The sequence below is a fragment of the Zosterops lateralis genome (assembly GCF_965231275.1).
Source record: "Zosterops lateralis genome assembly, chromosome: Z".
NCBI lineage: Eukaryota > Metazoa > Chordata > Aves > Passeriformes > Zosteropidae > Zosterops > Zosterops lateralis.
Window position 1 is genome coordinate 13,704,641 of NC_139800.1, and position 26,016 is coordinate 13,730,656.

General features: G+C 37.0%; 1 protein-coding gene across 1 annotated transcript in view; it reads right to left on the reverse strand.

The window, feature by feature from the left end:
- The window catches only part of NDUFS4 (NADH:ubiquinone oxidoreductase subunit S4), a 47,406-nt gene that overhangs the window by 14,243 nt on the left and 7,147 nt on the right, over positions 1 to 26,016 (reverse strand). The window contains exon 2 of the mRNA XM_083883989.1: positions 12,166 to 12,244. Within this exon, the coding sequence (XP_083740115.1) occupies positions 12,166 to 12,244 (79 nt within the window). The remainder of the gene's footprint in view (positions 1 to 12,165; positions 12,245 to 26,016) is intronic.

Genomic DNA, 26,016 nt, shown 5'->3' on the forward strand with positions numbered 1-26,016 from the left:
CTTGACACACTTGCAAACATATCAACCATTTAGCCTGCATTCTGGTGCAACAGTTTACAAACTTAAAAATGAAACAGTTGAAACACCTAAGTCCCACTTTCAGCACAGACATATTATTTCTTGTTCAGTATAATTTTTCTGCCAATAAACAACTGCAAGAAAAAAAAAGGTATTATTTATTAAAACCGTATTTTTTTCCTGTAACAGTATGTCTTAGCTGTGTAGATGTCATCTGGGTAAATAAAAAAATGTTAAAAAGAAAGGAACTCAAATAGCTGGGTTTACACATTGGTTTCTCTATATATCTGTATTAAGAAAATAATTATTAAATAGAGGAAAGCTGGGGCAGTCAGGGACAAAGAGTGTATTTTGTAAAAATAGATTGATGCTGCTACTTGTAAGACTTCAGTGTAGATGCAATTTTCTTCAAACTGACAAAATGACAAACAGCATGATTATCTTGAACAAGATAGAAAAAAGTCTGAATTACAGAAGATCTTGCAAATTACTTTTTCTTCTAACCCAACAATATATAGAGAAAGTATACTTTCAAGAACTCATCCAAAGCATACATAAGCAGATCTTTTGCTTGCACACACAGACAAGTGACTAGGTCTTTTTGTGAGGTCTTTTAAAAAAAACCATTTTACTACAGTGCACATATTTCAAGCACTCTACTAGAAATTCACAATGCTCAGATTAAAAAACATGCAAGAAAATCAATTAGCAAAGAATACAGCCACAGTTTTAGATGACAGACTTTCAAATCAAAGAACAGGCTGTCTCAGTTTACCTGCATTTAGAAAGTGAAAGAGGGTAACCAAAGAATTGAAATAATCTGATTTATCTTGGAGTAATTTACATTATGGCAACATTTCCCTGCTGTACTACCATAAGCAACTGCTCTTACAGACACTATTTCTCAATGGAAAACAAGAGAACAGGCAGGAAAGAGCTTTGAAAGAAAGCAGACAGAATACAGCAGAGACTACCTAGGATAAAGAACTTTGTAGCCTAGTTAGTTCAATTTTGCATACACTATTAAATAAATAGCATATTGTAGTTTACTTGTAGTTCAGTGATGGCATGTTTTTCAAACATGATTCATTCAGTTCGCAGTTTTGCTTATTTATAATACAATCCTAGCATAAGTCATAGTAAAGCAGATTGTCTTGCAAAGCTAAACACAGTATTTCAATAATATCTTGGTGAATTATTCATTACTGATGATTTATAGTCTACAAAACACAGTTTTGATCATGGACACCAACAGCCTTAACCAGCAGTTCAGGATGAGGTCTTCATACCTGAAGTGAAAGCCAAAATTCAGGCTGCTCTCATGCACTGGAAGTAATTTCTGTATTTTTGTGTGTTTCTGATGCCATTTTACTGTGGATACTTTTAACATTCACTAAGAATATGTATATTTACAAAATAAACCATAAGCATATGACTTAAATGAATTTTTTTCAAGGTTAGTGTTTTTCAGGAATAAGAAAATTAAAAATTATGATCTACTTTACACTCATCTGAAAATCTTACAAAGCTTCCTTTAAAATATCAAGAAAATTTCCAAATAAGACCCCAGTAGAGTTCCTAATTCAGGTACTTGTTTCATAATCTTCAGCTTTTGGCAAGGGTTTCAATTGATGTTAAATATGTGGCTTTTTCTCAAAGCTCCCTTATCCAATGAAGCTGCAAAAGATCGAAGGGAGCAAAATATTCGGAGTCTGCAGGAACTAGGAAACTACTTACACACAGGTAGTGAGTGGAATTGCTGCTGTAAGGCAGGAACACCTTGGTAAATTGCTCATCTAACTTGGACAGCAAATATTCTAAGGTGTGAGCTGCTGAGTACCCATTTGGATGTACAGCAACATCTTAGGAACTGATAACTTTGGTAAGATTTTCTATGATTAAATAGAAATAAATAGTCTTCATAATGAAGACTGTCACTACAGTATATGTAACATTAATTGTGAATTCAGTTTTAACTAACTAACAATGTCCCAGGGTTGGAAACTAGAGCAAAGAATACTAAAATTTAAATCCCATTGTCATGCATTTTCCAGTGCTCTTTTCCTTTCACCTCACAATTACCAATTAATTAATTCCCTATTGAATAGTAACTATGGAGTAGCATTTAACTTTAAGGTTTAACATTTAGCAAACTATTTATTCTGTTTATTAAAAAAAGGTACTCATCAAAGTGAGGGTGGAAAAAAAGGCAAAAAGTAGTGTTTTAAAGTTTAGCTTGACAGTTCTGTCACACTGCTGTATGGTCTGCTACTAAGAACAGTACCAAAAAATTCAACCAATGCCTGCCTTCATTGTGATGCATGTTCTCTATTCTTCACATCTCCTTTATAGAGAAAATGATTTCTGTAACAGATCTTTGCCCATACAGTTACAAATGGTGTGAGACACAGGAGAGAAAAACAGAAGCAAATCCCCAATCAAGAAATGCAAATTTAGAGCAAAATCCCTGTTAGTGCATGCTTTTTAGAAGAAGAAAAGTTGCACTTAAGAAACTACAAGGAAATCAGACCTGCTAAAAGCTGCCCCTTACCCTAATGCAGGATGTAATGCTTCTACGTAATATGCATGCACTTTAGAAGTTGAAAGAAAGTGCTAAATAGTGTACATAATTTCCATACACAGCAGGTAGTGAAGCAAGAAAAGAACTGACACAGTTACCCTCATTAAAGAGATGCACAATAGAGAACTGTTATGCAGTGTTAGCATATTGAAGGTCTATGCATCAGGGATGTTGCGGCTATTAACAGCTTAAATGTTCACTGTATTTTGTTAATTAGAGCATATAGCTTTTAAACCTTAACTCTGTTTTAGAAGGTTCTTTCCTAACAGTAGCACAGTCATTACTTCCTGGTGGGGATGGAAAAGCCTGATGGGGCTTCAACTGCTTCTATGTTATCAATAAAAAACACCTTAATACCACTGGATGAAATGGGTTACTTCACATTTATCCATACAGCTAGTTTAAATTGATGGTTTCAAAAATCTCTCTCTAAAAAAGCTGAATCATAACTAGAACATATTAGTATTTCTTCACAACTGGTTTCAGCTCGTTATCTTCAGAAGTCCATTCCTGTAACTAGTGCTTTGGCCTTTATATGCTTGGCCTTTACTTACAGGACAGAAATCACGGTCTTATACTTTCTAGTAAGATAAATTCATCATCAAAAATATTCAACTTGATACACTACATGTTTCCTTTCAGTTTTCTATTGCTGTGGGGAGAAAAAAAATCAAAGGACAGTACAATGTACAATTGTGTTTACTAAATGGTGATAAAAAAGTAAGAATTTGCATTGGAACCAGACATTAGAGAGAAGATATTCAATTTCTGAGTCAACAGATGCAGAATGAGTTGATTCAAGAATGCTTTCAAATAGAGTCAACGCAGCAACAAAACCGTGGTCCTAAGAAAAAATACGTATCACAAGAATAAAAAAAAATACTAGCGCAACTTACAATATTTATCTTAAAACAGCTTCTGCCTGGTTAATATGATACTCAGTAAAAACTTCAAATACATGATTTATACAGATGATGTTGGCCTATATATGAAAACAGTTACTTATTTTTATATGTAGATTTATGTGCACATCCAGAAAATGAACTGATAAGTAAAACCAGCAACTTCTGCAGAATTTTTAATCCTAATTACTAATTATCAGTCATAATTTTTCAGAAATATCTGCAACATAATTAAAACATCATTTAAAAAATACTGTCTTTGGTATGTCTTACCAGCATTTTCTAGAAATTCCTTACAGCTCAGCTTCTTCTCACTTGTTAACAAAGTTTTCAGGGTAATGGGTAATAGGGTAGAAGTTATTTTCCCATCAGCAAAGACTTTCTTTTGCTTTAAACTTGGAGTAGGACTGAGTATGCTATAAAGGATACATAAAAGACTAAGCAATTTCACTATAGTGAGTGCTTCACGACACAAGAATGCATACTAAAACTGGATATGAACATCAGATGCTCCCTTCATGGTCCATGTCTCCACTTACTACAGGTTTACTCTGCCAGTTTGAGAAAAGATACATGAAATTATTTCAAAGTTACCTCACAAACATGCCATCAAGAATTAGAAAAGTATTTGATTCCATGTTGATGATCTGAGGAGAGTCAGAAAGCACTGAAGAAGCCCCAAGCTCTGTTGCAGCGTGACCAAGATGTTCAACGATTCCCATGAAATCACCAGGCTTTCCAGACAAGGTAAGCTTTTCTCTTCTGACTTGATAAAATGATTCAGCTAGAACTTCATGACTAGAAACAGCTTCATGCCTGTACAAGGAAATTTCTTAGGATTTGTGGTTTTCTACCCTTTTAGGTTAGGATTTGTGGTTTAGGTCTACAACTTAGAAAAGCAGAAAGACACACTTGAATGCACAGAAAAACGAGCACTGTACAGGGAAATTATTCACTATTCCTGACAAGGCAAGAAGAATTCACGCCATCTACAGAAGTATCTCGTAACATGGGATACTAACTTGGGTGTTGTAGAAAAGGCTCAGATAATGGAACTGTTTCATGAGAACATGGAAATACTATCTTTTTAAAAGAAGAACTATTGACCAAAGCAGTTTCCAAAAAATGAAATTACTTCTTACTCCTGTTGATTAGTTGGTTGTATCAATTACTTACTTTCATTCTTTCTAGCATATTAGAAACTTGGTTTGCATGTTTAGATGTCCAAAATCAAGTAAGTAGCTGCATGTTGAATAACCCTTTGGAATCCAAATGAAACACAGCACAACGACACCCCTTTAATTTGTTCTGAGCAGCCATCACAGCAAGCACTTCGAAAGCATTATGCTTAAACAGAAAATTAAATACTATGTAATGAAAAAAAACAAAACAACAAACCCTACATATTTTTCAAAAAGACATACTTTGACCAAGTGGTCTAGATTGAAGCCTTCAAGTTTTTGCACAATAATGCTGTATGAAGGAAGCCCAGACAAAACAGACACTCAGAAGGGTTGTGTAAGCTCAATTGCAGACATTCCTCCTTCCAACAGCCAGCAGGGAGAGCACTACTATGTACCAAAAGAAAAGACCCACAGACCAAAGAAATCGAAATCCTCTACCCCAGCCTAAACCAAAATAAACCTACATAGGGATGAGAGAGAAAATGCCCTCATGGATACAGTGATCGATCACTTTATACAGGGTTCTGAGCTACCTGCAAAATGTACAGTTTTCTGAAATGAACACCATAAGTATTTTCAACTGAACTTTAGTAATATAGCAATATTTATTGCTCTTAGAAGACAGATAAAAGTGATGGCAACTTCTTCAATTAATCTGCTTTTTCAAGTTAAACAAGGTTTTTTCCTCCCCAAAGTAGTATTTCTTAGTCTTTACTGGGGGGGGACGGGGGAGGGAGTGGGGGAAAATGGGGGCATTGTGAGCAGGATGAAACAGAGAAACAGAAAAAATAACTTTTTAATAGATTATGTTTTGCAGCAAAAATGCAGTTTCATACACAAACTAATAGCGACAGCAGAGTAAAGGCCTTTAAGTATTTAACCCTATGCAAGTCTGGCCTTAAATCAGTTTTATTAAAGTAGATGTGCATGTGTTTTTACTTCCTAATGGTCTTCTCTTTTGAATCTTTTTCTTTTATTTAAATAATTAATTTTGAAGTAATTCTAGAATTCTAGAACTTTTATACCTTAATCAGCCTCTATCATCATTCAAACATGAGGGCAGTTAAACACAGAACTGCAGATGACCAAAGGCAAACAAAACACTATTTAAAAAATCTTGAATCTCAAGTACAACACAGTTCAAATATGCTTATCACCTGCTTACTTGACACAACCGTGATAGAAGAAAGTACTTCTCCAAATCACAGGCTTCATAAACAAAGCCTCTTTGCGCAAAACTAGAAAATGTTTCTCAAAATATTTGCAAAGTAGAGAATGGGAAAAAAATCTTTATTAGCCTAATTTTACATAACAGCTTTATTGCTTTCTTATTCATTTTTCACTATTCTGAAGCAAAATACAAGCTTCTGATCTAGTTTAGAGAAAAAGAAATAGAAGGAACACAAGCCACAAGAGGAACATTTGAGGCTAGGGGGAGGAAATCAGTAACTTCAAACCGCCATAAAAATTACCATCCTTGTCCTGTGTATGCCTTGAATATGATGAGTCCTAATCATAAAAAGTACAGAAAAACTTGTAAGTTAGATTCCTCATCTACAGATGAACACTGTCCTGAACTGAATCCTTTATGAATCCACTTGAATAAATACTGCAGCTAGAGTGGATTAAATGAAAGATTATTGCAAAATCTTTTATCCCATTAAGGTAATTCAGGAACAGTTTCAACTCACCCTTAAGGAATTAACCCACAATGGGTTAACAGCATTTTGAAAACCAAAACACAGAACATCCACTATATCCTTATTATTTAACACAGTGCTTGGAGAATTCTTGGCTGAAATAGTAGTTTCAATAAAAGAAAATCTAGTAAGCCTGTCCTTAATAAATGCATACTTTGCCAAGTGTTTCTCTTCACTGAGTTGCAAAAACAGCTCCTACACACAGTCTTCAACGCAATGTCGCACTGTCTCACACATAATTTTATGACACATTACTGCTCTGGTTTTTAGAGTAAAGTGTATTATATACTCTCAGTTCTTGGGAAAGCAATGATTACACTTTATAATGCATGGTAAAGCGTGATTAGCTATGTCCTTTGTTTCATAGCACTGCAGACTATCAGATTGAGTTTTGAAGAAGTTTCATCATTCCAGACTATTTTTCACTTGTTTGTATATTTTACTTTGAGCTGCAGTATTATCACTGTTTATTATAGTAAAGTCTACAGTTCTTTAAATCAAACAAAGATTATACAATTTCACTAATTTTTAATCCTAGCCAAAATTGGGATTTGGATGGTGAACAAACTATGACTCAATCCTGAAAATACTGTGTGATGTTTGCTAATAACACAGTCTTCTAGAAAAAATGGACTGGAGTGTTTCCACAACTTTTTTGTGGAAAAGGTTCATATTCTGAGAATCCCATTAATACACTATTACTCCTGGATTAACTAGTAGTAAAGATTTAAAACAGACACTAAATGATACCTCTACACAGCCAAAAGGAAGCTGCTAAGATTTCACAATAGTTATAAGAATCACAGAAATCACTGCAAAGGCCCATAAGATAATTGAATCCAATTGTTAATTCAGCACAGCCAAGCCCATCACTAAACTATGTCCTTAAGTGCCACATCTACACATCTTTTATACATCTCCAGGAGTGGTGACTCAACCACATCCTGAGGCAGCCTGTTCCAATGCTTTACACCCTTTCCTGTGAAGAAATTTTTCCTAATATCCAACCCATTTCCTCTTCTCCTATCAATTGCTGCTTGGGAGAGAAGACCAACCTGGCTATGTCCTCCTTTCAATTAGTTGTAGAGAACAATGATGTGTGCCCTCAGTTTCCTTTTCTCCAAGCTAAACACCCCCCAGCTCCCTCAGCTGCTCCAGACCCTTCCCCAGCTCCATTGCCCTTCTCTGGACTCTCTCCAGCCCCTCAGTGTCTTTCTTGCAGTGAGGGCCCAGAACTGGACACAGCACTCCAGGTGTGGCCTCAGCAGTGCCCAGCACAGGGGGACAATCCCTGCCCTGCTCCTGCTGCCCACACCATTGCTGATCCAGGCCAGGATGCCCTTGGCCTTCTTGGCCACCTGGGCACACCCTGCCTCATGTTCAGCTGCACCCCAGGTCCTTTTTCAATCATTCTTCCCCAGCCTGTGGCACTGCCTGAAGTTGTTGTGACCCAAGAGCAGGACTTAGGTCTTGTTGAACTTCACATCATTGGCCTCAGCCACCAATCAGCCTGTCCAGACGCCTCCATAGAACCCTCTCACCTTCCAGCAAAAGAACACTCCTGTCCTAGTTGGTGGTGCCTACAAACTGATTGAGGATGCACTTGATTCCCTTGACCAGGTCATCAATACCAACATCAAAAAGACTGCCTCTGATACTGAGTCCGGCGGAATACCATTTAACTTCATCCACCATCACTCTCTGGACATGGCCTTTCAGCATTTAACTCTTGGCCATCCAAGGCTTCCTGTGAGTGAAAAGTACATCCATCTAGGCCATGAGCAGGTATTTTTTTTCAAGAGGAAGATGTGGGAAAAGGTTTATTAAAATTCAGGTAGACAACATCATGGCCTTTCCTTCATCCACACTGGCCTACATCACTGGCCTAGGCTGCTGCAGTCTATGACATTTTTATCTCATCTTGAGTGTCCTTTCAAAAGTACAAACTACTCACCCTCAAATAGAGGTTCAGGTTTTCTGTGCCTAGTTTGGTTTATACATCTTATTTTCAGTGAGTTACACAGAGATTGTCTAGTCTGATGGAAAATGGTCCTTTACTGAGGTTCAGTACTAAATAAGACTTCTGAACCATTACTTAGAAGAGGTTAGCTCGCAGTATAGACAAAACAACTTCAGGATATGCAATGAAATGTTAATAGCATCATTCTGTTTAGCCTTTCATGCTTGTAATAGTCTGCCCCTAGATGTTCTTACCACGCTGAAAAAACTATATTAGCACCATTTAAACTGCACTGTGTAGCACTGGCCTGGCATGCTTAACCCTTTGCAGCAACTCATTTTATCTTGGCCTGATACAGAATAAAAACATCTGTGAGGTAACTACAACTCCTCAGTGACCAAACCTAGCTGCTCTTGCAATAATTTTTGCATTGAGCTACAGAATATATATTACTAGTTGAATATTCTGCTTTAGCAATGAAACAGATAATTTCTGACATAAGCTCTAATTTTGAAACTTTCTTGAAATATCACACTTAACCAATAAAAAAGTCCTTTTATTGATAAATATTTGTGGGACCCTTTCAACTGCAAATAGCAACCTCCACTAAAGTGCCCAACTGCAGGCTAAATACCCACAATGCAGCCTTCTGACTGGGAAGCCTGCTTAAAGCACACATGCTGAACTGGATGACTCTTGTCTACACACAGTATTGATGCACCCTACTCACAACTGAAACAAGTCGCAGGAAATAGAACAGCTCAAATCCTCATTTCAGGCAAAACCACTTCAACTTTTTATAATGACGATAATGTGATGTATGCTATACCATACACACAAACAGTTAAATAATTTGGAACATTACCTGAGTGAGATGTGCTGCTGACAGCCTTTGCCCTCTATAGCCCAAATTTCCTAACACCAGCACGGTCTTGAGAGACTGCTATTTTACACAGTCCAGACTCTTGGCCACCTAAATGGTGGCCAGAGAATCAAAATGTAATGAAAGAACTGTAATTCTGTTGAGTTTTGTATGTTATTTTGTATGTTATTTTCTTCAGGTCTTACTGTTCATTAGAAGTTATTTTATTCAGTATTCACTGAAAACAGCTAATAACTGTGACAAAGATTTAATTTTTTGGGTATGTTCTATACAAGCTAAGCATTTAATTCCTTTTAGACTAAAGAGATACACTTGTTTCCTTAGACAAATGAATGTGGTTTAAACTACTGGTTTTCCTACTATTTCACTAGAACTCATTTTTCCATTGTATTCAACAAAGTAGTCTAGGCTGCAGTAAGGAAGTGACTACTGCCTAATTAATCAATGTCAGGATGCTCATACCTCTTCTATTTAATTAGTATTTCCCAACACAAGGAATATTTTAGCACTGCTAGAACTAAATTCTGTTCAACAAGTTCTGGCATATGCATGTACACATAGAAATACAAGGTCTACAAGAACACTGGAAATACAGATTAAGTCCACTACAATATGCGATTAAAAGTTTTCAACAACCACAGCATTACTCTACCAGCCTTGTAAATATCAAGTCACAGAAGAGTTCAGTTTCAAAATAAGTTACAAGATGAGCACGGCAAACAAGGATAACCATATCCCCTCCTCCACCTGTTCTTGCTCCTTCTGAAATGCAAGTAAAAACACCTATATGATAATGTCCAGCTTAAAAAAAAATAAAAAATTAAAAAATGACAAAGACGACAGATCCATCAAAATAGGATTTAATGATTTTTAACAACCTGCAGTAGAAAAGGTCTCTTTCAATTAAATATTATGCATCTATTTCCAGAATATAGTTTAAATACAACAACATAAGGAAATAATGGTTTCATGCTTTGTAACATTCATTAACAGGAAGCTCCTGTAATATGCAAAATTTGTCTCAATTGGTTGTAGTTAATCGTAAAAATTAAGAAATATATTGCAGCAATCTAAAAAGGGTAAGATAGTACTGTACTTTAACATGAGATTTAACAGGTGTCTACAGAACATCTCCTAATGCTGAAAGAGTTGAAAACCAGATCAAACCCTGTGACAATTTTCCTTGCTCATGAGACATAAAAAAGATTTTTGCATTTAGAATGTGGACCTATGTGTACAGCACTCTAAGAAAACACTATTCAGTGTGACACTTAACCCAATACTTCAAGAAATAAAGATAAAATAATAATTTAGATACATTATACGTATCAAAATAATACTTAACAGCTGCTAATACAAGAACTCAAAACACCTCAGCAAGTTTGATATGAGAGTTTTCAACTTGATGACAACATACAATGACATTAGAAATATGCACTCCATGTACTGTGTATTTACAATAACACTAAGGGAACTGAATAGCTGTATTTAAAATGAGTTTCACTTTAACTCAACTGGAAGTGTAAACTCTCACAGCTAGACAGGGTAATGTACAACTCTGGATAACATATATTTAAATTCAATATGGAAGACGGAAGAGTATTTTTTTTTGTGAGTGTCTTCGCATTGTAGTCTTTTCAGACATATGTATCCATCACCCAAGGCCACAACAGAGAAATGTGATACTTTTTAGGCATTATAAAAGCTGTATTTAAAAATACATATGTATATTTTAACATTAAAGAACATTACATCTAGAATTCATTTAGGAGAATGTAGGTCTACTACCTTGTTCAATCCTATTTACACAGTGACTCAGGATCTCTGTACAAATGTCCTGATCCCAGGTTATGCAACTAGACTAGCAAGATAATCATATTTGTGGGAATAAAGTACTATTTCTTTCCTTAATTTTTAAATCTAAGATTATACTGTTACTTCTTAAATTCAGAAAGAAGTTTATGAAGTAACTGATTGTTTTTTTCACTCATATGTAGATTAGCACTGTTATATCTATATACAAAGCATGAGAGAAAAGAGCCCTAAAGAGCTGTTAAACTAAGAGTGGGTTTTTTCCAACAGCCTGTTAAACTTCAGCTGTCTCAACTTGCACATATCATTACAAGCGTACAATTTATAAATATAAATTCAAATACTTCTCAGGTAGTTAGTATAGCTTCAGGGATACAAAAAAGATACATACAATGTGAACTGTCTGGTACATAAGATAGGAACATTGTTTTCCTGGAGATTCAAAAGTGATATGAAAACCAATGAAAGGCATGCTTCTGCTGTGATGCATTCTCCCCCAGAAGTCTTACAAAAATGATACTATTGAATAATGTAAACATAAGTGTCAGGTTGCATCTAGAGTAACAGACCACACATTATGGAAGAAGTTACAAGAAAAGATTGCCAAATTTCTGATCTGCTGCTGATTAGCAGAAGAATGTTATGCATTTGTTTCCAGTTGTAATCTAACCTTCATGCATATTCAAAAGCTAGAGTGTGTGTGCATCGAAACAAATAATCTTCCATGATATTTCTTTACATAGTATCTTTAGTAATATGGGTACCAATGAAGAAAATTTCAGGAAGCTGGCAAATTTCATATAATTTTACTACACAGAAAACACAAATAAATTTCAAAACGATCAAACTTGTTATTAATTACAGCTTACACCGGCCTTTGACTAAAACATAACAATAATAAATAAGGTATTCATCATTTTACATTGCTTAACACTTTGAATGCCATATTCATTCACATACTTAGGTTTTAATGATGTTCCACTTATAAAAGTGTATAAAGGATTGTTGCTTTGTAGTTCACATTTATGTGGCTTTCCTAGAAGAAGGCAGAATACCATACTGAATGCCTATTGTGCAGAAATAACCCTGAAGGCTGTATCATAGTATTCAGTAGAAAACCCTTACCAATTTTTCATCAACTGTGATGAGTTGCGTGTCTCGAGTTTGGTCCTGCGCCAGCCGCCATGTGGAAGTGCTCAGTGACCTGCAGTGCAAGACTTGAAGTTAAAAAATGATTCATGCAATGAGAAAATAGAGGCAGACAAATCTTACATAAACAAGTTACTTTAACAATATCCGTCTTGTAAAAAAAATTGAAGAGGGAGAGATGAGGGCACAAAAATCCTTTTTCTCCCCAATTAGTTCTGTCTGCTGAGTTTTTGGCAGACTCCCACTTAGCAGTTCACAACAGGCTGCACTTTATGTCAGCCTACAGGCTCTCTGTCACAGAGAGACTGCCAGTGGCAAGGACTGTACTGCTCTATATGAATGTACAGTAGCTGGTTTGTCACGAACAGACGGAAAAATACAAGGCTGCTGCAAGCATTGTGGAATTCTGATCCTTAAACTGATGGCATCAGAGGAAAAAAACTCCTAAATCTATTTGTAATGGTAAAGCTCCAATTCTACACTTCAGTAACAGGACATCAACAAATTCAAAAAATACCCAACCCAACCCAAAAAAATTACTAAACAAACTCTAAGCTGTTACTGCAAACACAGTTTACTGGTTGTGAGTGGACAAAACTCACAACTATTTAGCTTCATTTCTAAATAATTTTGAGTCAACTCATTCATTTCCAAGAAATACAATTCATCCTCTCACATAATTGCTAAATCCTTAAGATACATATGGAAACAGAGAACTCAATTCCACATCACTGAATTAACAAGTTAAATTTGCCCGTAGCTTACATTACATCACTAATGACAGGATTAGGCCCTTTGAGTACAAATCATCTTTTGGCAAAATAATGCAACAGCAGGTGAAACAAGCCAAGAAACCTTATTCTCTGACCTCATGATAGAATACCAGGTTGGAAGAGAACCTCAAAGACCATCTGTTCCAACCTTTCTTGGCAAAAGCACAGTCTAGACAAGCACCCTGTCCAGCTGAATCTCTGAATTGTCCAGCACTGAGGAACCCACCACTTCCCTGGGGGATTGTTCCGATAGCTGACTGACTTAACTACACTGTGAAAAATCTTCCTTGCGTGTAACCAAAATCTCCACAGGAGTAAACCTGTAAAACTCTCCTCACTGTAAAAAAGGAGTGTCCACCTTCTGTGTAACCACCTTTTAAAATATTGGAATATGGTGATAAGGTCTCCTCTAAGCCTTCTCTTCTAAAGAGTAAACTTGTTCTTTCAGCCTTTCCTCACATGGCAGGCTTCCCTGTCCTTTGACAATCTTTGTGGCCTTTCTTTGGACCCTCTCCAGTCTATGTAGTCTACTGTCCATGTAGTATTGCAGGTACAGCCTGAGAAGTTCTGTCAACAGTGGGATCATAACTTCTTCATCTCTGCTGGTTAGGCTTCTGTTGATGCAACCCAGCAATCTGTTGCCTCTCTTTGCTCAGAAGCAACAGTCCACACAGACTGAAACCGTTTTCCTCCAAGACCCCCAGGTCTCCTACCCAGAGCTAGTCCCCAGTGAGGTAAATCCCAGACTATACTGCAGTTCTGGATTATGATTTCCCTGGCTGAACAACGGCAACTTGCTGTTGTTGAATGTCATAAGGATCTTGTTAACCCACTCTTCCACCCCATCTACATCTTCCTGCAGGGTGAATTTCCTTTCCAAAGTGTCCACTTCCCCACTGAGCAGGGTATCATCACTAAACTTTTATGAGAGTTCATCAGGATCCCACTATAGATCACTTATGAAGAAATCAAACAGTTCTGGGCCCAAAGCTGATCCCTGGGGACCCACTTCTGACAGGCTGCAATTGTGAAAAGGATCGAGGCACCACCACCCTGAGTGCTGCCTGTCAGCCAGTTCCCCACCCACTGCAGGGACCACTTCACTGCACTGTAACACACCACTTGTTCTGGGAGGAGGCTTTGACATAGCATATCAAAACCCTTGGAGAAATCCAGGTAGACAATAATGTGCTCCGTATTTAATTAAGGCCACTTTAAAGAAATAAGGAACAAAAATGCACAAATTCAGTTTTTTCTACAAAAACCTTCTGAAACTAAGCAACTGCAAAAAGGTTCGGCTCAGAAATATTTAATATAAATCCATACTTTCCACACAGATTACATTCTACTTTATCTTATTACATTCTACATTATCTTCCCTCTGCCATTACCAACTTCAAAACATCTCCAAAGCACAAAGTTCATAGAATCACCTAACTCCGTGGCATGGACAGACACACCTATTCATATTTAAAGTGACAAAATCTGTCAGGAAAGTTACTTTGTTTCAAAACACAGAAGTTTTCAAGGGCAAGAAAGCACAATAATTCCATAAAAATTCAAGGTAACTACTTTGTTAGTTCAAAATCTCTGTACCAGACAGAGTGTTTCTGGCGCAACACAGCTGCTATTTTTTAATTTGTACATGTAAAGTAATACATCATAAAAACAGAATAGAGAGACACTGCAGTATTAGGAGAACAGGTTGTTACTTGGTAACACACAAAGAGACAAGTCATCCTAAGAGAGTCCTGAACAGCAACATTACACTTGTGTTCCAGTCCTAAGTACCTAAAGCCACAATATATCCAACCTTAAATATGGAAAAAAACATTGTAACAGGAAAATTAGTTTCTTCCCCAGTACAGTAGCTTTAGTATCAAAGTAATATTCTGCAGGCATTCTGGAACATCGTGTGATAGATACAGTGTTCACTACATTACTTAATGTATGTCCAATGAAGCACATTGGATTATGCAATTTAATTCTTTCATTCTCTAAAGAAAACTCACCTAGACTATGCATCAAGAATTTCTCTGAAGCTTGCTCTGTGGAGAAGTCTGATTGGTACATAAAGATTCGTGTATGCAAGGGTTGTAAAAAGGCTGATCAGGATGATACTTTTTCTTGTAATATAAATTCAGTTATGAACAAAATTTAGCACAGTTTAGTTTGAATATGGTTGAGAGTGGGTTGTTTTGTATTAAACTGAAAAAGCATTAATCAGCTTTGAAAAGTACAAATGCCATGCCCTTGAAAATTATTTCCACTCAGCATTACATCATTTGACATTGTTTTTACTAATGCCATGATAAAGAGCAGGGCAAAAACCTCACCAGATTAAAGGTGGGCAGAATCTCTTTCTGAGATGCCTCCACATTTTACACAGACGGAGCTGGGTTTTTTGCACGAGAGGACTCTGTCAAACGGGATAACTTCCAAGGCATCATGCCTTATAGCTCTCCACATATATTTTAGCCATTCTTCAAAATATTCTAGCTATTCTTCAGAAGCAGATGGAGAGCTTACCAACCTAAGTCAACTTCTCCTCTTCATCCTTTTTCAGACATTTCCCTTGACTACGCAATTCCAGAAAACACACGACTGCTATTGGAATTTGCAACCTTGTGCACTTCTCAAATGAGCTGCCTTCTGTCCATCCCTGGACTGCAATGAGCTGGAAAGAACATACTTTCTCTAAGAACTTCCTAATGAAGAGTGGTTAAAAACTGGCTTTTGGACTAGACTAGGAAAGTGAATCTCAAGTCAGTGGAGGAGACACCTCCACGTGAAAATACATAAAACACCAGCTGTGCTTTAAAGATGATAGGCTGATGATATTTCCATTTGTTGCATCTCCCATAGGAAAGTAATCTAAAGTTTGGAAAAACCAGCAACTCTGAAACGTCATGTGAACTGAAATACTGCTATTTGAAAGTTAATAGGAAGTGTAGCTTGATTCCCAGAATGCCTCTTTAATTTTCAACAGGCTTCATTGCAAGTTTGCAGCTAATGTCATGAACTAATCTGAGGACAGAACCAGGAAATGCACCTCTTTCATACAACCCTTTCTTCTCAAACTCCCACAACAGCAAGTATCATTTTATCACTCAGCTTCACCTTAGAAATTATATAATATCTATTCTACCTTCAAGTTAAATGAATTTGCAATCTAAATCACTTAAGTGAACACTTGATTTATGCCTTTTATTTCATCCTCAACAGTACAGTAATTCTCAAAAAATTCCCCATCAATATTTGCCCACATCCACCTTGACTATTGGGTAGCCTTTCTGAATTTTGCGGAAGTATAGAATATACATACATACATTTTTACAAGTTCCATTCTCACAAGATCCTAAGCTTTTTTCTATTACTAACCTCTGGAAAGGTAAACTGCTTTCTTCCTTCCTCTCTGTAAGCAATATGGGTACACATTACCCCCATGTTGCTTCTTTTTGACTGCTTATGCTTTTTTTTTTTTTTCCCTATTGAAATATCTTCGGATGAGGCCTTAAGGCCTTAAGATGAGGCCTTCTACCCTGTTCCAAGTCTAATAACTTTGATTTAGAATCATTATACACTGAATACATAGAAACATCACAAATAGACTGTTAAAATAATTCAGAATTTTAGAAACTGTACAGAAAGTTTGACACATAGCTGGCAATAGTAATAAACCTTGCCATCTTCTAAGCTCATTAATGACCAATTCAAAACACGTACCAAATGAACTTCCTTCATGGTTACTATCTAACAAACAAAGCACGACAAGGCTCCAAGCTGGCCATAGCTCTGTTGTGAATCTGTCCAAACGTTTTCCTTATAGAGAACTTACTAGTGATGAACAAACATTTAAATGTAAAAACCTAGGTTTATTGTAAAAGCCCACATTTTAAAACAAAAACTGTTCAAAATTAGTAAAACAAAAATTAAGGTTTACTAAAAACAGTCACCTCTCTCCTTTATGATTTTCTATATACTTTCCCACAGCATAGCAGCTCTTGTATCTTCTGAGTCCACCATTTATACATCATATCATTTATATTCGCAATAGGATTTTCTCCTTGCCCCATGCCACTGTGGAATCTCAATTCCTTAATCTTGATCTATATCATCTTATACTGTTACTCACATTACTATAAGTTAAGATTTTCTATAGTTTATAATTTCATTATACCAATTTCTACAGTTCATTTAACTGTAACACTGCACACTAAAATTTTGCCACTACTGCCAATCTGGTTGCTTCAGCATAGACTTTGTTATATATATGCTACAAAACAATACTTTAATGATATTTCTGGGTTTCAGTGTCAGGAATTTTAAAAAGATTAAAGTAACTTTTTCTTCCACTGTGCATAGCTCTTTAGAGGCATTACAGAACTGAACATCTAGAAATAATTATGGTTTCCACTTGTTATTCTAGAGTCTCACGATAAATCTAGACATGTAAAATGTCTTTTGCACTGTATAGAGAAGACGGGAATAGATGTTTGGTAAAGACTAAACTACAGGGTCTTATTAAATACTTGTAACTCTTACACCAGCTCAGTAACACAGAATGAATTAATGAGGACTACCAGCAAAAATATGTGTTTGTAAAATTCAGAACTTTCTGTAGGTACCATGTGTCCTGAAGAAACAAATACTGTGATCATCTAACCACGTTTTCCATGGTAAATGTGATGTTCCACCATCATCCGCAGTTACAGCAAAGTCATAAATGGTTTCCACATCCCTGCCACACAAATGAAGAAGTTTGGTGAGAAGCCACTGAAGTTCTTCAGTCTACCAGAAAACTACAATATTGGTAACAGTATCAGGTCTCTCAACCATGTCTCAACCTTTCCCCACTGCAGGATAAGGGCGTAGCAGTTCCTTGATGTAGGGAAGATTCTTAGGTCTTCACTTCCCTTCTTAAGTTAAAGGGCCAGCTCTGCTGAAGCCATTAACTTCTGTCGAACAGGAGAAACCAAACAGCAAAAAAATGGCCAGTAGATGTCTTTTGCGGTATCTGAATTAAGGCACCTGACTTGAATGTATTACTTGGTAGTTCTGGGTATCTGTATTCACTGCTAAAACTCAACAAATTTGACCACTGTAAATATCTGCTAAGCAACCCATGCTTAATCCCTACATTGTATGCAGCTGCCATATTTACATGGCATGAATTTGCCTTCCACAGAGCAGTGCTGTGACTGAAATGTTACACAACACCCAGATGTGAAAAGTTGTATTTACCTGACACAATTCAGTAGCTGGGACTTAAACCATTGCACAAAACTTTTCCTTAACCTCTTTATGCAACACATCTGTCTGTTTGATCTATTAGCACCCCCTTTTGGTCAACTGTTGGAGATATGGTTAAAAACCCCCAGGTATTACAAAACAGGTAATCCGATCATAATGTGTAGGTAAAACAAAGGCCTGAAGAAAGACTCATGTGTCAGATGAAAAATGAAGACAGTCATCAAGAAGTAAATCTAAAGGATGTTTTCAGTATTCCAATACTGAAAGACCAGGGCACCAGAGGATGTGAATTTATGTATATATGCAGAAGCCATGATGAACCATTCACGTCACTGACTCTCGTTAATATTTAGAAAACCAATCTTTTTAATATTATTGCATTAATATTATGGCATTTCTAGCAATATAAGCTTCAAAATGTACAGCCACCATAAAAACACTAAATTCTAAACAAAAAACAGAAAGAAACACTGCCAGCTAACAACTTCCACAGCATCCAGCCTAGTCATACACTGTGATTAAACAGACTAAATACAAATCAGTAGGAAGTTCTCCCACACAACACAGGCAATAATGAAACAATCTCAAATGTAATACAGATCAGTATTACATTTGGATCAGCCCAATATAATATATTTTTATTTAGCCCCAACATAAAGCATTTTTATAAAGACAGCTTGCAAAGTTTAACTTGTGAGAGATGAATTTAAACACAGTGGAATAATGTTTCCTTGGTATTAAACCCACTACTGTAGTTGAAGTGATAATGACTTAACAGAGTCAACGGTATTTTATTTTTACTCAGTTTCACTTACTAGTCTTACTCCTTTCCAACAGAAGCAAAATACATAATATAGTGCCAAACACTGCCTTTGGCAACATGTAGTTCTATTCTGCAGTATGAACTCCAAGATTAACTCTTGTGTTTGGAGGAAAACTAAGTTCCTCGTTAATACATAATATTTTCACACTCTGATGAAGTTGGCTTTGAAGTTTTTCCTTTGCCTACAAAATGATGTTAAACAGAGGAAATTATGTTTCTAAATGGATTTAAAGCAGTATTGACTTATTTATCCAAACAACTGAAATTTCTGTAGTAAGTTGCTGAAGTGATCAAAATTGAAATATAAATATATAGACACTGCTTCTACTTGCTAATAAATTCAGATGCAATAGATTTTTTTTCCAGTTGTGTATTTGGAAATAGGACAAGAACTGACTATGCTTTTGTCAAGCAAAACTTATGAAAAGAAGCAATGGTTATATAAACGTACTAAATTAACATGGAAATAAGCATTTGACTTGTGGTTTGGAACTTAAAGTATGCATCTTTGAAGCTAAATGTTAAGTTAACCTGCCTTTACAAAAATTAAACTACCAGCCTGTCAGTCTCACTTCAATGCCTGGTAAAGTTCTGGAGAAAACGATTCTGAGAATTACTGAAAAACACCTGAAGGACAATGCAGCCATCAGTCACAGCCAGCACAACTTCATGAGGGAACAATCCTGCTTGTCAATTTCCTTTCATGACAAGGTCACACACCTAGCTGCTCAAGGGAAGCCAGTTGGTGTGATCTTTCTGGATTTCAGCAAAGCTTTCAGTACTCTCTCTCACAGGATTCTTCTGGACAAAATGTCCAGCTGAATACTGGAAAAGCACATCATGGGATGAGTGAGAACTGGCTCATGGGCTGGGCACAAAGGGTTACAGTGGATGAGGCGACATCAGCCTGGGGACCTGTCACTAGGCGGGTTCCACAGAACTTCATCTTAGGCCCTGAGACCTTCAACATCTTCATTAACAACCTGGATGTGGGACTGGAAGGGAATACTAAGCAAGTTTGACAATGATACTAAATTGGAAGGAGCTGCTGAAGGCAGAGAAGCTGCACAGAGAGATCTTGATAATCAGAAGCATTGACAATCACAAACCAGACGAAATTTAACATGGGCAAATCCTGGATCCTGCACCTGGGCTGGGGCAGCCCTGGATGTACAGACAGACTGGGCAATGAGAGGCTGCAGAGCAGTGCCAGGGAAAGGGCCCTGGGCTCCTGGGCCACGGCAAGTTGAACATGAGCCAGCAGTGCCGTGGCAGCCAGGAGGGCCAAGCGTGTCCTGGGGACATCAGGGACAGCCGGGCAAGGGAGGGGATTGTCCCCTCTGCTCTGGGCTGGGGCAGCCTCACCTCCAGGGCTGGGGGCAGGGTTGGGCACCCCCATACAGGAAGGTCATAAAGCCATTAGAGAATGCCCATAGGGGGGCTATGGAGGTGTTGAAGGGTCTTGAGGGGAAGCCACATGGGAAGCAGCTTGGTCTGTTCAGCCTGGGGGAGACTGAAGAGAGATGACATTGCAGTCTGCAACTTCCTTGTGAGGGAATGTGGAGGGCAGCCACTGATCTCTTATCTGTGGTGACAGTACTTGAGGGAACAACACGAAGCTGTGTCAGGGGAGGTTTAGGTTGGATATTAGGAAAAAGTTCCTCCCCCAGTGGGTGATTGAGCACCAGAAAAGGCTCCACACAGAAGCGGTCACAGCTCAAGAGCTGTTTGGACAATGCACTCAGGCACCTGGTGTGACCTCTCCTGTGCAGGGCCATGAGCTGGGCTCACTCATATTTGTGGATCCTTTCCAACTCAGAATACTCTATTATTCTTTTAAATTAGTTAAATTTTCAAGTAGTGAATACTTCATTAACTAGAAAATAATAAAATTTTAGTTATTTTAGATTCCACTTTAATTATCCCCCAGGTGAGAAAAGGCTGTTGATCTAAAATATTCAGATGAACCACTGCACAATGGTCCTTCCAGAACTACCACAGGACCAGAGTGCCATATCCACCCTGGCACCCCAGCGAATTCCTCAGGACACAAGTCAGTTTTGCAAAGACTTGAGTTGCCCACCACCAGTTTTCCTCATTTAATCAGTTTTCTTGCAGTCAAAACACAATAAAAAAGGTTAGCTCTGACCTGGTACCAAGCTTGCACTTTCCCTGACTCAAACAGGGCCCTTTTGAGTAGCCAGCTAAATGAGACAACATGACTGGGTGCACAACAAAGACCAGTCCTCCAGAAGGCTCCACATCAGGCAGAGAGTATGCCCAGGTCTGCTCAACTTACTCCTGCAGAGCTGTACAGGTGTCTTTTAAGCCTTTGAGTATAAGCATATGCACAATGCAAACAGCCTGAGCTGAGGAAAAGTTCAGCCAAAAATCCACAGAGCTAGCCTGGAGGTTCAAATCAGCACACTGGCAAGCAACAACTGCACATCCTGAAACAGTTCTTTGCAATCCCAGGCTGGTATCGAAACATTTCTTCAAGTTCTTGGATTGGATTCAAAACTGAGTCATTATTTGCAACTAAACTTCTAAAAAAAGTCACGTCAGTGCTCCTTGACCCTCACATGCACATGAGTCAGAGCATACCAGATTACAGGAAACAGATTAGAAACTCTTTGGAGAGAGGGGCTTAATGTGTTATGAATAAAATTACTCAAAATTATTTAAATATTTTTGTTGTACAAATCAAAGAATTTGTTATGAAAGGAGATTTGGTATACTACGTTTACAACAATATAATAGTAATTTGTCAATGGCTATCAGGTTGGTCACAGGATCTCTGAATTACTGCCACCTGTACAGTTGCTAATAAACCATTTCATTACACACTACTCTCCAAACTGGAACACCTAATCTTAGGAATTAACCTCAGTTCATAATCTGAAAGCAGCAGACTGCCAAGAACCAGAAACCTCTTACAGGCAAGTCAGCTGGAAGACAAATACTAGAAATGCTGCATAGCCCATAACAACTATCAACTGAATTTACATTTTCTACTTAGAAAGCCTAGTAAAGTTAAAAAAGAAGACAGAAAAGTTGGGTAGGGTGTAAAGATAAAATACCTAGGTGACACATTTGCCTTGTTTGTGCTTTCTAAATGTCAAATTCCCCACACATACACATTCAGGCATTCATACAACTTGACTAAACTAAAAACTGTGCTCTCTTTATAGAAGGAACAACAAAAGTCAAAGGGTTTCATTTCAAAACTGTGAGGAATGAAACTAATGTTCCACAACCCACCTCTGTCTTATTTTGTGCGTTTTGAAAAAGAGCCTTTGAATCATACAGTATTAAATAGAAAAAAAGAGTAAGGATTCCTCTGTGTTTGCAAACTGATTTATGGCATAGCATGGGCTTATATTTCACCCCTATCCACTGCTATTAATTTAGCCCTTCAATCTGACTGCATTTACTGGCTTAATTCATTCTTATTCTAATAATCAAAGGCCTGTAAAACATGGCCTACATATATATATATGAAAGTCAACTTCTTTCTTACTTAATGCTCTCTAACACTTTAACTGTAAACTGCAACACAAAAAAGAATCCTTTAAAATGTTACTGGAAAACTGTATCTTGATTTATAATGGTATAGTGGTTTCACATTTGCTGAATTTCTGTTTTGCCAAATTTAGTGTAGTGTTGGTTTGAGTGACTATTTTGGGAGAAAATGAAAGTCCATGGAAGTCACATAAGTTATTTGGCTAGTAAGCCTTAGCTGTTGGGCAGCTATGACAAACTGTATTTAAGAGCTATGTATTAATGTTTGTAGTACAAGCCACTTAGAGAAAGTCAAATGCTTTACAAATGGAACATGACAGACAAGTTTCTTTTCAAAACTGTATGCTCTTATAGTTGTTCTAGATGAGAATGGGATAATCTAGGTTTTATTATTTTGCATTATTTAATTTCACACTTGCTTTGTGAACTTTGCCTTGTCTCAGCTACCTTTCTCTTCAATTTCCTGGCACTAATTTTGTCCTCAATTCCCCTTTGAACTGTTGCCATTCCTCAATTATCATGTACCTTACCTACCCTCCATGTCACACACCTTAATCACACCACCACTTGACCTGTCTGCCCACATGGCTCTTATACACCTCTGAGGAGAACAATCTCCATGATGCTTCAATAAATGTTTGACTACTGAGTTACATGCAGAGGAGATACACCAATGCTGCAACCTTACATGCAAGATTATAGTGTGAGTTTTCAAGTGCTCTAATACTGACAGGCTGCAGACAAACTCTCTTGGACCATGCATCAGGACACTAAAGGTGCTACCAGGTCTTAATGGCCATGATCAGCCTCATACAGGACCTCCATGAACATCTCCTGCCTGTGGCCCTGGAGTTCCATTTAAAAGATCAGCTCTGGGTCTTCAGCCCTTGCTTAAGTGGTATCACTAGGCGTACCCACTTCCAGCCCTAGTTCTGGGTTTTGTCCTGGTCAGTAAGGGCACTGTCCCTGCTGTGGTCACTCTCACTTTCCAGCTTGCCTTGTTTCTGGAGCAGATAGCCCTTGATGTTCCCCGACACTTAGATTGTCACTAATTCCTATCAAATACAATACTGTTTTTTTCCCAGAGTATGCAATTTATCTGCACTCGGTTTTCAACCTCATACTGCAACCAAAGCAAAGGACTTAATTTTTATGTATTCTCTCTATAATGACTGATTTTTACTCTTATCTTGTTTACAAAAGATACTAACCACACAAGCTTTTAGTTGTGGGTACCAGCATGATTAAATACCTTCTACAATACACATCTGTCTTGAGATGAAAACAAATGCTTGGCTGCAATGTAAGCAACCTATGTAAGTGTCTCCCACAGGAGTTTTAAAAAAGAAATTACCACACCAAACTTCAACATCTATCCTGCACAAGGGCAAGCAACAATTACATGGTATTGAAAAAATGCCCCTTCTGTTCTTTTGTATATTGCATCAGCATCTGCAATCTTGGAGCAATTCTTTAAACTGATGAAGGACAAATTATTGTGAGCTACAAGAAAAATATAATGAAACTACCAAGCTACAGAAAAGAAACCTACATTCAAAGAAAGCTTGAATACTCTGTTTTTCCATAATTATCTGTTTTAATTTTATTTCCATCTGTCATTATTTATTAATGTTAACACATCTCAGAAGCATTTTTGAGAACTCACCTTTGAGAATAAAAATAACCTCATCAGCTACCCTGTTTGTGTGTTCACTTGTACTCTTCTTTGCACACTGATCCTCTCCTCCTCCACAAGTATTATTGTTTCTTCCTTTTCATACTCACACTATCTGATCAGCTGTTAGCTCTCTCTCTGAAAGGAGCCTGGAAGTATTGGTATTACTCACACTTTTCTAAAGCCTTAAGGCAACACTGGTGTTTTAAATGCAAACCTTATTCTTGAATACCAGTTCAGACAACATGCAGATTATTTGTCTCTTTTTCTGCTAGGCATAAACACTGGCATACGACAAAACATCACTCTTGCAGAATTTTCTGTCCAATAACTTATGCAGCAGATGCAAATACTCCCCAAATATGTGACAAAATAGTCAAAGCTACTGCATCAAGAGATTTCTGCCTTTTTCCTTCATTTGAAATATAGAAAGATGATGATACATGGTAACTTCTGAACATGCAATGTCCATAAAAATCTTAATGTAAAACTACAGAAATCTGGGAAAAAAACAAAGCAAAACAAAACAAAACCCCAGCAGCCATTATCTGTAACAAAGTTTTAGTTTGGACTTAAATATAAATGGCATCAATAACACTTAGCAGATTACTTAATTAACACTTAGCAGAAGATTACTCCAGCAGACAGATCACAAATGACAATGTCAGAGGTGTTCACATATAAAATACACATTCATAAAAGGTCTAAAAATATTTATATCAAATACGTGAAGTCTGACTTTACAAAAATGAACAGGAGTTGTTTATGAACTCTTTCATGTTAAGACCCCAGAAATAAGCAGCTGCAAGAACTGTTTGCCCACACACATTCTGGAGCTGCCCACAGTCTGTCTTGTTGAGGAAAAAGTTACTTTACTTCTTCAACATCAGTTATGGCTCAAGGGAAGATTCAGACAGAAACTACTGCAGCTAGAAAGAGCTAAGTAAATAATACTAAACATACTATTACACTGACAGGAGAGAACAAATGCCCTTTGAAACTGACAGAAATAATGCCATTAACTTCTTAGGAAATATGAAAACACACATTACAAAGAAAGTAATATAAACTGTTCAGCTTGCCTCCTGCTAGTTTAGAGATTTATTTTATTAGGAAAAAAAAAGGATAAGATCTTAAGATAGTTTGAAGGTACATTTTTAACACACTGAGAATCAAATGCTTACCAAAGAATTTTTAAAACGTAGCAAAATCCACTGTATTATTGTAGGAATTAAAATCAGCACATGGGTAAAACATATACAACATTTAACTACTAAGGATCATACAAATTTACTGAAATTATTAGTATAAAGTAAGAGTTTTTAAACTTAGGATTTTTTAAAACTATTTGAGAGCAGGTTCCTGTTTTCCTGATAACTATAAAAGCCTCTCAGCATTCCAGTCTCTTAAACCAGTCTAGCTCATCTAAGATAGGCAATAATGAGGTAAATTGAGTCAAAACACTCAATTACACTACACTAAAAAAAAAATTACACTACCCTAAAAAACCTACACTAAGGAAAAATCAAGGTAATTTTTAAAATCCAAACAGCAGTATTTTTCCACTATGAGTTAAATTTGTTGAACATGACATACTAAACCTACATCAATAAAGCAAATTTTATTATTTTGCTAACAGATTTGAAAAACTGTCCATTGACAGTTGGCGTAATTATTCCCCTTCCCCATGTATCCATTTGGCGATTCATAATCCTACTACTGACTAATTTACTTGACAAAAAATGTGGTGCAACTTAGTGCAACAAGTCTTACAAATGTAT